This window comes from Silurus aristotelis, assembly GCF_946808225.1.
Source record: "Silurus aristotelis genome assembly, chromosome: 6".
Taxonomy (NCBI): domain Eukaryota; kingdom Metazoa; phylum Chordata; class Actinopteri; order Siluriformes; family Siluridae; genus Silurus; species Silurus aristotelis.
The window spans coordinates 6458593-6472153 of NC_139579.1; the positions used below are offsets into that span (position 1 = coordinate 6458593).

A 13561-nucleotide genomic window follows, 5' to 3' on the forward strand; every position below is an offset into this window, starting at 1 on the left:
TGGGGAGGGTTGCGTTAGGAAGGGCATCCAGCGTAAAAACATGTATCAAATCAAACATGCGGATGGTCCGCTGTGGCGACCCCTAATGGGAGAAGCCGAAAGAAAAGTCGAAGATGGTTTGTGTTTAAAAAAAAGTATTTGAGCTCTTTCTGTTTTTTCCCCCAGTTATTTATCGTGACCTCGCCTTCCTATATTCAGCTGTGAGCGAGTTTAGATTTTTGAACCCCACTCCAACAGATACAAAATATGGGCACACGTACACCGATCAGGCATAACTTTATGGTTACCTGCCCAATATTGTGTTGGTCCCCCTTTTTTTTTTGCAAAAACAGTTCTGTACATCATTAACTTCAGCAGTTTGAGCTACAGGAGCTCGTCTGTTGGATCGGACCACACGGACCAGCCCCCCACGTGCATAAATGAGCCAGTGTCCCTGTCGCCAGTTTACCACTGTTCCTTCCTTGGACCACTTTTGATAGATCTGACCACTACAGACCAGAAAATCCCACAATAGCTGCAGTTTTGGAGATGATCTGACCCAGATGCCAGACATCACAATTTGACAAACTCGTTTAAATCCCATTTTTCCTGCTTTTAACACGTCAACTTTGAGGACAAAATGTTCACTTACTGCCTAATAAATCCCACCCACTAACAAATGCCACAATGAAGATATATATATATATATATTCAATGTTACTCATAATGTTAGAACGTAATAATGTTATGCCTGATCGTGTCATGCTATAGTATAGTATATAGTATAGTAAAGTCTTTGAATGCTAGAGCATTACAATTTCCCTTGACTGCAACCAAGACACCTGAAACTGTTCCCCATGCACAAAGTGACCTTTATGAAGACTCCGTGTGTTACGGTTGGAATAAAAAAAATTAATATCTTACACAAAGCCTTGACCTTAACCCTATAAAACATCTTTAGGACGACCTTGAACACCGACTGCACCCCAAACCTAGTTTCCCTACATCAGCATATGATCTAAATAATGCTCTTGTAGCTGATTGCTCACAAATAGCCCCAGTCGCATTATAAAAGCCTTGAATTGTGGAGCATATTATAAGAGTAAAGTCTCGTATGGGGTATTTTACAAGGACATGAGTAGAGTAGGTGTCCACATACTTTTGGCACTGTGTATCTGATCAGGAGTAAGCATTTACTGTTGATAAATGAATAAACACTGCACAACGCACCTTATTTAATATTCTTTCAGGCTTTTTTTGTAGTCTGAGCTTCTTGGCATGAGAATGAAACCCACCCTGTGTGTGTGTGTGTGTGTGTGTGTGTGTGTGTGTGTGTAGACACACATTTTGCTAAGATTCTCCCAACATGATTTATTCCTTTCCCACATTTTTTTTTTAAATTAGCACCTGTGATTGGCCAGAGGAAGTCTGGGTTAAACCAATCACTTTCTAGGAACCGTGCCTTCCCACTGATCATTGGATAGTATGCAAATCCTAAGAGCAGAGATGTTGCAGAGCAAAAGAATCAAATTTTATGAAATGGACAGATCAGTTTATGTTTTTAAGAATAGAACAGGATGTGACTGAAAGGAAAAAGGAAAAAGAAAAATCACGGTCCTTTCTTTTGTTGTAATAAATATGTATTAAATATTGTGTAATAAACAGCGCAATACACTCATAATGGAACCTTTTTTTTCTCTCTAGGAATATTAGGGTTGCTTTGTTAATGCTTATTAAAAAATGAGTAGTTCATAAAAGAGACTTAATCTCAAAGGGTTTTTTTTTTTTATGAAATACGCCCAATGTGTTGCAAATATTCAGTGATCTACGTAACTTATTTTTTTTTCTCTCCTCTTATTCTTTTCTCTACCAATTCCAGCTGTGCCAATGGACGCTCCCTATGAAGAAGAACTCGGTCTGCCTGGCAACAGAGCAGCTTCCAGGCCACTCATTGTTCAGCTACTTGTAATGCAAGGTGACCTGTGCATTTACTAAATGGCCGGAGAAAAAGGGCCACGCCCAAGACAAAATATTAATCTTTTACTGCTTTTAACAACAAATTGTTGATCTGGAAATGAGCTGGAATGAAATGGATTATTCATTTGTTATGGGATGGCTTTTCCCTTTGAATTCATGAAATGTTTCAACTTTGCAGGTAAACATACAGAAAGAGGAGTCAGTGTTGCTCCATTCAATGCTGTTGAGCTTCACAGAGATAATGAATAGCTGAAGAATGTTGTGAACCCAGATGTGTACATCATTTGAATCAGTTTTACCTTTCCATGCAAGAACACGGAATTGAATTTCCCCCGTTTCTAGCTTTTTCCCCCCAAAAAACTATTTGCAACTAAAGAAAATAAGGGAGAATTATGATGTAGGACGTCCCTGGAGTGTATTAGTTTCATTCTTTACGGAATTTGGTAGCCGCCCTTATCTAAAGCGACTTACAATTATCTCATAAATACAACTAAGCAGTTGAGGATTGAGGACCTTGCTCAAGGGCCCAGCAGTGGCAGCTTAATGGTGGTGGGATTCGAACTCATGAATTTCTAATCAGAAGTCCAACATCTTAACCACTGAGCCACCACTTTGCTTTTCTTTTGCATTTGTCTGACCAATAATTTGTCCATTATAAGCAATTCAAAATACATATTTTATGCTGGGCTTATTTTGCTCAGGATTGTCAAATCTCTCTCTCTCTCTCTCTCTCTCTCTCTCTCTCTCTCTCTCTCTCTCTCTCTCTCTCTCTCTCTCTCTCTCTCTTTCTTTCTCTCTCTCTCTCTCTCTCTCTCTCTCTCTCTCTCGCTCTCTGTCTCTCTCTCTGTCTCTCTCTCGTTCTCTCTGTAATGTCCATTAGACTGCATTGATACACCACCATCTAATCAAGTTTGTTTTTTATGAAGGATTAAAGATTGGTTACTATTTGAATGTGGCTCTTGCGAGGAACAAAAAGCAACAAGGACCTTGTATTACTCTATAAGGATAAAAGTATTGGGACACCTAAACTTTCCAGCCAGACCTTTCTCCCCAAACCCCTCCCCCAAATCTGGAGATGCACAATTATATACAAAGTCATTGGATGTGGCAGGATAAAAAATTTTCTTCACTTGAACGAGGAGACCCAGACCTGTTCCAGCATGACAGTACCCCTGTGCACAAAGCCAGCTCTATAAAGATATAATTTGCATGGGTTGGAGTAGAAGATCTGCTCTAGAGCTCTGACCTTAACCCCTTTGAACACCTTTGAGATGGATTGGAATGTAGGCCTCCTCACCTCACCTACATCTGTATCTGACTTTACCAACACCCTTGTGGCTGAATGAACAAAAATCTCCACAAGCTCACTCCAAAATCTAGTGGAACATCTTCCCAGAATTAATGGAAATTATTCTTAACAGTAAATGAGGACTAAATGTGGATTGTGAAGTTCAAAATCTCAGGTGTCCACAAACTTTTGTCGATATAGTGTATATAACATATATTAACTTATTTTATTTGAAGGCATATATCTGATATATAGGAGATATAAAGAGACTTGGCTCTGTAGTTATTCGTAATAACCTGTTTGTGTGTGTGTGTGGTGTGTGTGTATGTTTTTACTACACATGGGTCAAATGTCTCTTCTCTGATCGGAAAACATGCAAATGTCCAATGTCACGCAGTCATTTCGGTGGACCATTCAAAGAAACCGTGTTCATTTTGCTTAACAAACACGCTACCATTTTGTTTTGCTTGTTGAACAATTTGGTTTATTGGCATAAAAGAAATGTCAAGGGTTAGGTGTTTGTGTTTCGAGGAATCCGAGAGTCTGAATGATGGATTTATTGTGTGTGTTACTGATACACCATCTCGAAGTATCTAGATTCACACCATACACAAGTGCTTTCCATTTTATTCTAAATTATTATTTTTTCATTATTCTTTGTCCGTGATTACTTAAGTGGCCACCAGGTGTCGTTATTCACGACTCCAATTTAGTTCCTGGGCCCAATAAAGCTTGCTTTCATTGTCTATTGACCGAATCCTGTGTTTTTTATCATTTTTTTCCCCCCTTTCTTTTGGATGTGTGAGGATTAAACGCTCAGCTCAGAAGGCGAGGAAGCTTCAGTATGCACACAGAGACATGTAGATAGTGTTTTAGGTGCATGAAGCAGATGGTCAGATGAATATATTCCTCTAAAACCACGGTGTTCATCTATTTATTTTTTATTTTTGTCTAAGCAGGAGATGGAGAAGCTCACAGACCCACAACGCATGTGATGTTTGCGTTTTCCTGATTGTCTGAGGTTCTTGATGATGATGTTCATTTAGAGTATTTGTAGACTGTTGTTTTTTCTTTTCCTTTTTTATAGCCGAAAAGCCAAACGACTGAAAACACACACACACACACACACACACACACACACACACACACACACACACACACACACACACACACGTCGCGGAAATCGTGATCGCGGCGGAGTTTCAGCACCGCGGCCAGATCCCTGCGAGAACAAAAGGCGGATTAACGTCCTGAAGTCAGGCACCGTCGCTCAATTACTTTCACTTTCAAAACGAACATGACCAGTGATCCTAATTTTTCTCTGAGCATGACAGTTGAACTAGCACAAATAACTCATCTAGTCCAATATATTTGGGCAATGTCAACCTTAAACCTTAACTTTAACCTTAATATTATAATATCTGGTCAATATTAACCTAAAACGTCTAAGTATACTATAAAATGGGAGTGAAAGTGTGTTTAACAAACTAGTATGCATATATAGCTAAGAAATGTCTTTTTTATTTCTTATATCACAGAAAAGATAGAAAATTTGGTCAGCAGAATTGATGTATAATTTGCTATCCGTGGTGTACTGCATTTAGCTTTCAGTGGTCTTAATGACCAATAATTGGAGAGAAAATAAGCAAGAACGAAATAAATGACATTTTGCTATTGGAGGCTTCTCTTTTTTGGCTTGGCCTAGTGGTTAAAATCTCATTTCAATGCATTAACAGGGTTAATCTAAAATGATAGTTGAATAAGACTATAGTTATCTTTTTCTAGTTATGTTTTTAATACTACATGTATGAATTAGGTTTACGCTGCAGAATTTGATCTAGGAATTAGAAACTGAATAAGCATGAATAAAATAGGTGTTATTTAATGTCTAGCAAATGTGGTCCCCAACTTTTTTTGCCACACAGACTAAGGGAATTATATGATGATAATATGACATATATAATTGAATAATATCATAAAACAGAATCAGTGGGAGTTTTATATATTGATGAATAGAACAAAAAATGTGGTTATACAACGTCAATAAAATGGAAATAAAAAAATTTATTTTGGTCTATTATATACATATATATATATATATATATATATATATATATATATATATATATATATATATATATATATATATATATATATAGAGAGAGAGAGAGAGAGAGAGAGAGAGAGAAAGAGAGATAGATAGATAGAAACATAGATAAAAAAATATATATATACAGTATATATATTACTTTTCATATATTATAGATATATATTTTACAAAAATTATTAAAAAAATTAATAAAATAAAATATCTATCTATCTATCTATCTATCTATCTATCTATCTATCTATCTATCTATCTATCTATCTATCTATACACAAATATTTATATTTATATACATATTCAGAGTAAATGTCTGACACGACCCATGTTTTTTTGGCTTGTTGTTTTGCGGTCGATAAAATGTCGACGCTCCCTTGACGAGTCATCCAGTTTTTCTACACCCAGGGGGAGGTCTGGATGTGGACAGGGGGAGACACCGGCTTACGACGTCAAAGCAAAGGACTACACAGCTTCAGAGCCCAGACAGTGTGTAGCCTCCGATCTGTCCATATTCTTCTCCATTACGGGTTTGGATTTGCTTCGGGATTTTTTTTATTTTTTTTTTTTACATTTCTTAATTTTTTGAGTCTTAGGGATCAGGATATTGAGCATCACAGTGTGGGCGGATTATCATACTGAAAAAAAAGCCTTCTCTAAGGACTGAAAGTGTAAAAAGACGCGATCAGGACGGACTAGAGGTGACTGATGCACAGATTTCTTTTTACCGTCTAGATTTTTCTTGTCTATGTGTCAATTTTGTATGCGCGTGCGAGTAAGGAAAAAAAGGAAGGAAGGAAGCATGCATGCAAACAAAAACAAACAAACATTTGATCTGAGACAGAGAGAGAGAGATATACATATATAACGGTGCGTTTGTACTTTCTGTCCATCAAAACGATGAGCAATGAAGAGGACAGCAGGTTGTCCATCAGTGCACCACCTCCTAGAAGCTTGTTTTTGTGTGTGTTTTTTTTTATTTTTATAGGGACGTGTTGCGTTACTGTGTTTCAGGTCTGAACATTTGATGCGTGCTCTCGCGCTCATGACAAAGAACAACACACACACACACACACACACACACTTACACACACGCCTATATGCATGTATGGCGGATTAAACAAAGAAGCGTCTCAGAGGACAGCCCTTGCCCTACATTTCTCATCAATTTCCTGCACAATAATAAGCCATTACATCAGCAGAGCATTCTGATGAGGACATTTATATCCAGATTGTGACTGAGATCTTTTTTTTTTTCCTCTCTGACTTTGTATAACCCGTGTTCTTGTCTTATCTCGTTCATCCCCTTTCACAGGTTTTTCAGACCGAGTCTCACAGTCGCCGCTGTCCCCAATGAAGGAGCCGGACGCCATCAAGCTCTTCATCGGCCAGATCCCTCGCAATCTGGAGGAGAAGGACCTGAAGCCCATCTTCGAGCAGTTCGGCAAGATCTACGAACTGACCGTGATCAAGGACAAGTACACGGGCATGCACAAAGGTAATTCAGTTTGACGGGACACCGGCGTATACAAGGGGGACACGGGACACATGTAAGCGAGAGCTTCGGTTTAGGATGGAGTGATGTCTCCAGACGGTAGTTCTGAAATTTAATAACAGTCTTTTGTTTTAACAACCAATCAATTTACTGTTTGGAAATCAATTAGGTTTGGGGGTTCACTGTTATTCTTTTTTTTATTATTTACTTTTAGCACCAAATCAATATTTCTATGAATTATATATTTATATCCTCAATGAAGGAAGAAAAACGTGTGTATGGTTTTATTATGAATTGAAAATCTGTATTTCACATTTGTAAAGATCCTCTGATGTTCTTCAAGTCCCCGCTCTGTTTATCCTAGCATTTCACTTAATGGCCATAATGATGTGCAATCAATTCAGCTTTTTTTTTTCTCTCCCCTCTCCTTGCCCCCTCACAGGATGTGCGTTCTTGACGTACTGTGCCAGAGAGTCTGCCCTGAAAGCCCAAAATGCATTACACGAGCAGAAGACATTGCCAGGGGTGAGTATTCGCTCATAATGTGTGTCACAAGCCGGACAGTGAACTGCTTATACAGTCCTAAATCTGCTCAAGCTGTGTTTTTTTTTATCAGTGGTTACATTATGAGTGCGCACCATTTGCAAGGATGGTGCTTTGTGCTGTGGGGCAACTGGATGCCTTTGCCAACTGAGCGGACCCTAATTAAGAGATGTAGGAGGGGCGTAATCCTTGAGAAGCATCCACGAATATGGTCCTCTCTTTCTCTGAAGTTGTTGAATAGCTAACTTGCTCTAGCCATCTGCTCGATCCCGCGCGGTAACGAGCAAACTGCGAGCCTTCGAACCGGCTTTGCCCCCCTGAAGAATTCTATCTTCCCAGCCTTATGCCGTGTCTCACATCAATCCTTCCAGCTTCCTTCTCGTTTCGTACAACCGAGCCTGGACTTGCGACAGGAATAAGCTTTCCCATGCCGTTCAAATTCCATTAAAAAGGTCATCGAGGGTTCATCACATTTATAACAAGGCATTATTAGGCCCACAATCTCCTGTCTACCATCAGCCAGCCAATCTAGTGGGTTATAAGGCAGGCAGTAAAGATCAGGAGGCCTCGTCTCCTTCCTATCTAATTGGATTTGGGACAATGTAATTGTCACAAAAGGGGGACGCGGAGAACGTCCGGATGTCACGAGCGAGACATAAAGGAGGCACGACGTGCCGGCGATTCAGCTCCAGGACGCGATTTATACACTACTAGCAGATGCCGGGAGCCGAGTTTGATTCGGGGTGTGTGTGGTCAGGGAAGCAGAACAGAAAAAGGCTGCAGGGGGGATTACAGATGAAACCCGACTGTCGGGATGTAGGCCGTGATTCGTAGCTTCTTAATGAGGCTGCTCATGATTTGGATACAGTTCTAGGGCAGGAGAGGGTTTTTATTTATTTCCCGGATCAGTTCGACACAATTTGATTGAACCAGGATTGAAATAAAGTGCATTCTACCTCTGGTTTTGGTTCTCAGGGATTATTTTTAGTGCATTGGATAATCAATATATATATATATATATATATATATATATATATATATATATATATATATATATATATATATATATATATATATATATAGGATGGGGGTTAGGCACGCACCCCTGTAGAGTCCTTTCCCAAATCCTGTTATTAGCATGACAGTAGTCTGACCTCTATGACCTTTCAAAGATGAGCCCAGGGGGTGCCCTTTTACCCCTCCTTTTAATTCCTCCCCTTTTACTCAATCCCTCCATCCTCATCACCTAAGCCTCCAAACCTGACCGCCCCACACACACACACACACACACTTCTTTTAGCAATACAATGAAAAGCACATTAAACAACAGCAGCCTCTCTATTTCTCTCTCTCTTTCCCTCACACACACACACACACACACACACACAGACAGCACCTGCCTTGGGAGAAAAGCCACACCCCCTCTCTCCTCTGTCAGTCATATAGAATTGCCATTACAATGTGCCATTATCAATGTGTGTGCGTGTGTGTGTGACATAGATAAGGACAGAAAGGTGGATACAAAAAAAGGAGAGAGCATGAGTCATCTTTTTTAACCTCCAGCCATTTCTATTTTTTTTTCTCTCTCTTTTTTCTATTAAACGTTTTGTGTTTGTCTTGGGTCTCGCATACATTGAACGGTTTAGCCGGGTGCCGAGGGACCGTTTAGTGAAGAGCCCTAGGAATGGTGGAAAGGGAGGAATGAGCGAACGTAAAAGAGGGAGGGAGTGAGGGAGGGAGAGTATAGGGAGGTATAGGGAAGCAAGGAAAGGTGGAGGGAGGGATAGAGGGAGGTAGGGGTATGGGCAGCACGGGGTGGAACAGATGGTATAGTCGCAGTGGCACCTGGCGCCCTATGTTTAATTTCAGGTGAGAGGCACACAGACTATGGAGCGAACGAGGTGATGGAACAGACAAAGAAAGAGGAAAGGGGTGTGTGTGTCTGTGTGTGTGTGTCTGTGTGTGTGTGTGTGTGTGTGTGTGTGTGTGTGTGTGTGTGTGTTTGTTGGGAATGAAGGGGGGCGGTGGTAGTCTGTCTTTTCTACCCAGACTCTCCTTTCGTCTTTTCATCTCCCCCACCTATCTCTCGCTATCTCTCATTCCCTGTATCCAGTTGCCATCCCAACGCGTTGTTTGCTTAAACACGGCTCGTCACGCACTCGGGCACAACAAAGCTCCGGGCACACGCAGCCGCACACAAGCATAATGGCCCTTATGTAAATCTGTCGTGGCTCTCAGACCCTGGGCTGGGGGCTCTTATCTATTGCTTATATATATATATATATTAGTGATTTAAAATGAAACCCATGACTCCATAAAGACATTAAAAGCATATTTATAATTATTTTCCATCTGATGAAATAGCTTTGTGTGACAAATGACAAATGAGCATAAGGACTGGTAATGGACAAGGCCTGGGAAATATGATCTATAATATAGTATCGATCTCACGATAGTGTCTTTTTAGTTCATCGGTGACATTTTTTTGAAATTGTATTAATTGTAATTAGAAACCAGACGGAGCTGCCTGAAAACGTTTGATTTGTCATAACTGCTGTTACAATAAAAAAATATAGTGTATTATATATAAAATAAAAAAAAGCCAAAAATTAAAGGCAAGTATTGACATATACGATTATTTTTCTTCCTAAAATACAACCAGGAAAATGAGGCTCTATTTTAGGAGCTCCTGTTCCTTCATTTCAATCTGGAAAATAGATATGAATGGATGTTTTTCAATGTGCACCAGTCTGTGATTAGGTATAGATGTTGTAGTTGTGCGTCCTGTGCCTGGGATGAGCTCGTCTTGTTTCTGGCCTGAGAGAGACAACAAAAGCACGTCCATAAGCGGAGCCATTATGTTGCTGTGTTAAATTTGGCCTGGGATCTGTTACCGCTGCTGCGTTCTTGTTTTGAGAGCATTTTCCCCGAGGCAGGACGGACGGAGCCCTGCTTCGTCTGTAGATGCGAATCTTATTTGTGCGCTCTGGTGGAGCCATGGTTCTCATCAGCGTGTGTAGAATTAACCCTGACTTAATTAACATTTAACGGCATTAGCATGCTTCGTGCTCGGTCTGCTCGAGGACAGCTCTGCTTGGAAAAATGGCAGGGAAGGTCATGTGGAGCAGTTGTATTTGTGTGTATGTGTGTGTGTGAGGGAGAAAGAGAGCACTAGGGTGTGTATGTGGTTTGGGGAGAATGTGATGTGCTGGTGTTGTGGGTGATGGGAGGGCAGGTGTTTGTGGCTGAATGTGAGGGGGTTTGCTCTGAGTGTGTGTATTGTGTGTGTGTGTGTGTGTGTGTGTTTTGGTAGGCCTAATCTCTTTTAGGCAAATAAATAAATTTTTCACTTTATAGACACCAAAAACAAATTCACTTCATTCATTTTTAGAATAACGTACACGTGTTTTCAGTGAATGACTGCATACACGTGAACATATTTTTTTTTATACTCCAATAAAACGAAGGGCACGTTAGTGTCAGTTTCTGTACGTTAGCCAGAGATAAGATGGATTCATTGTGTAGATGAATGAGGGGGTGAAGGGCTGGAGTGATGGGAACAAGGAGCAAGGCAACGAGGTGAAAAGAGGGGTAATTAAAAAGAAATTGGAGGCATAAATGAAGGCGAGAGGGGGAAGGGGAGAAATGAATGAATGAAAATTTGACATAATGAGCTACGAGTGCTGAAGAGGGGGGGGGGGGGTGGAGTGTGTGTGTGTGTGTGTTGGGGGCAGTATCTATCAGCTTAAACTCAGACATCTGTTAGGGTTTTTGTGTGTGGCCTTTGGTGATTAAATCCAGATCTGATAGACGTGATCTGTTCCCACTGTATTAACACCAAGAAAAAAAGAAAAAAAAAGTCAGCGTTCACCCAAAACATTAAAATAACATGAAAATAACTATCAGATTATTTTCTTTCACATGAACTTCACAAAGGAAATTCTCATCTGTTACTGCCTCTGTTTTTTCCTCACGATGTTATAATGAGGTTTTTTCTTAAATTTTTTTATCATATTGTATCTCATATTTAAAGATGTACCTTGTTCTATATTCTTTTATGATTTTTTTCAGAAATAAAGCACTAAACGGAATTACAGTAACATCAACAATGCCTTCTGTCAGGCGGATAAATGGCACGCGTTTCGGCACGTGATGAGGTTATAAATCACAGCCCTCTGGAGGTCGTGCGGTGCGTCCGTGCTTTTTGATTGATACTTCAGTCGGAGTATATTTATTTTCTCGAGCGGATCACCGGCGGCAACAATCCGTCCCGCTCTAATTCTTCACGCGAGGTGTGCTTCTGTTCATAATCGATGTCGTAATAACTTGCAATATGGGGTGAATGATGAAGCGTCTGTCGACGTTCGAAATTCTGTTTAGAAAAAAAACAAACAAAAAAAACAACAAAAAAGACCCAATTGTTTTTTTTTTGTCCAGCTTTGAACAAAGGATTGTACTTTAAGGTGTGTATTTTTATTCATTTAATTTTTTTTATTCTTTATTTTTACAAATAATTCCTGAAGAGTATGTTGACCATGAGAAAAAAAAAACATGAAAGAATTTTATGGCATTTAAGAAAAATTTTTTATTTTTGGTCCCCGGATAATATATTGTAGATCCCAGAGGCGGATCATCGTGAACCATCATTCAAATGTGGAATCCACTCGCCTACCTGTCATTTTTGAAAAAAATATTTATCGCACTTTTGGAATTTGTGCATGAAGTGACGTCTTACTGTAGTAAATCAGAATTAAGAATCTTGAATGGGTGACGAATCCTGAAGGAATACGTTGTGCGGTCAAAAGTTTGAGATTCGTATGTGGACATCCTATTCCACATTTAGTTTTCATTTGCTCTTATAAGAACCTTTACTCTTCTGGGAAGATGTTCCTCTAGATTTTGTAGTGCTCTTGTGGAGATTTGTGTTGATTCAGACACAAGGGTGTTGGTAAAGGCAGGTACTGATGTAGGTGATGTGATGAGGCCTGGGGGTGCATTCAGCGTTCACATTCATCCCAAAGGTGTTCAATAGGGTTGGGGGGGTCAGAGCTCTATACAGCAGACCACTCGAGATCTTTCAGTCCAATTCATGTTAACTATATTTTTATAGGGTTTGCTTTGTGCACAGGAGCATTGCTATGCTGGAACAGATTTGGGTCTATTCAATTTTACCAACACGGTTTCAAGAAGAACTACATATGGCGGGAAACGGCGAGTGCCCCAATAGTTGTGTCTTCACAGTGTATATTTAATGAATGGTGCAAAAGAATTGTAAATTTTCTTCATTGATATATTTTATATATTTTGCGTATCGCTAGCAGCAGCTCTTACCCGGTGGAGTGAGCTGTGATGGGTAATTGGCGTTAACGGCGTGGACGTATCGGAGAGTAACCGCATGTTTTTGCTTTTCAAGCTATTGATTATCGGTGAAGCGCACCTTCTGAGAACAGTTAATTGATTCGTCGTTATCGATCGGTTCAAACAATGAAGGATTTGTGTCAGGGACAGCGAGGACATCAACCAGTGACATCATCACACTATATTGTGTAATAGTTTCAACTTGTATATTTTTATATTTTTATATATTATATCGCTTTCGTTATATCATCACATGTGGGGTGTGTTTGTTCACGGCATGGTTCATAATGGTGTTTAATCTGGCATTATTGTGTAATTCCTTTGTGTGTGTGTGTGTGTGTGTGTGTGTGTGTGTGTGTGTGTGTGTGTGTGTGTGATTTTGAATGGCATAATATTCACTAGGCACAGATTGGACATTTCGTGCATCTGTTCATGGCTTTATGTGTTTTCACCATTTCATATCCCAGTATTGTGTCGAGAATCAAAGAGAAATGAACGACGCTCCGTCAGAGTGTCAGGGTTTTTTTTCCTTCTTCTCCCATCTTTGTTTGTGACACGGCAGGAGAACGAAGCACATGGGAAAAAACGGGGGGATTGGAGAAAAGGAGAAGGAGGAGGACGAGGACTAGTGTGTATCATTGGGGGTGGGGGAGCAGGTTGATTACGGTCGCAGGGCCTGTTGCTGGGAGACGGCTGGAACGAGGGATGCTGGGTTGCTAGGGAACGGGAGTGATGCGATGACCAGCGCTGCTTGTTGATTGGATGAAGGGGGAATTAGGCGTTTGTGTTGTGGCGCACACACAAGCACACACGCACTCAC

At 40.2% G+C, this 13561-nt stretch overlaps 1 protein-coding gene across 5 annotated transcripts in view; it reads left to right on the plus strand.

The window, feature by feature from the left end:
• The first annotated feature begins 5756 nt into the window (after positions 1–5756).
• The window catches only part of celf3a (cugbp, Elav-like family member 3a), a 27193-nt gene continuing 19388 nt past the window's right edge, over positions 5757–13561 (plus strand). For 2 of the 5 annotated variants that reach the window (XR_014534058.1, XR_014534059.1), the window contains exons 1-3: positions 5766–6046; positions 6661–6843; positions 7283–7365. Coding sequence is in view for 2 of the 5 variants with exons in the window: in XM_083544346.1 (XP_083400472.1) it covers positions 6699–6843; positions 7283–7365 (228 nt within the window). In the remaining 3 variants the exon portion in view is untranslated. Of the gene's footprint in view, positions 6047–6660; positions 6844–7282; positions 7366–13561 lie in introns of all 5 variants that reach the window. The other 3 variants (XM_083544346.1, XM_083544345.1, XR_014534060.1) reach the window with 3 other exon arrangements.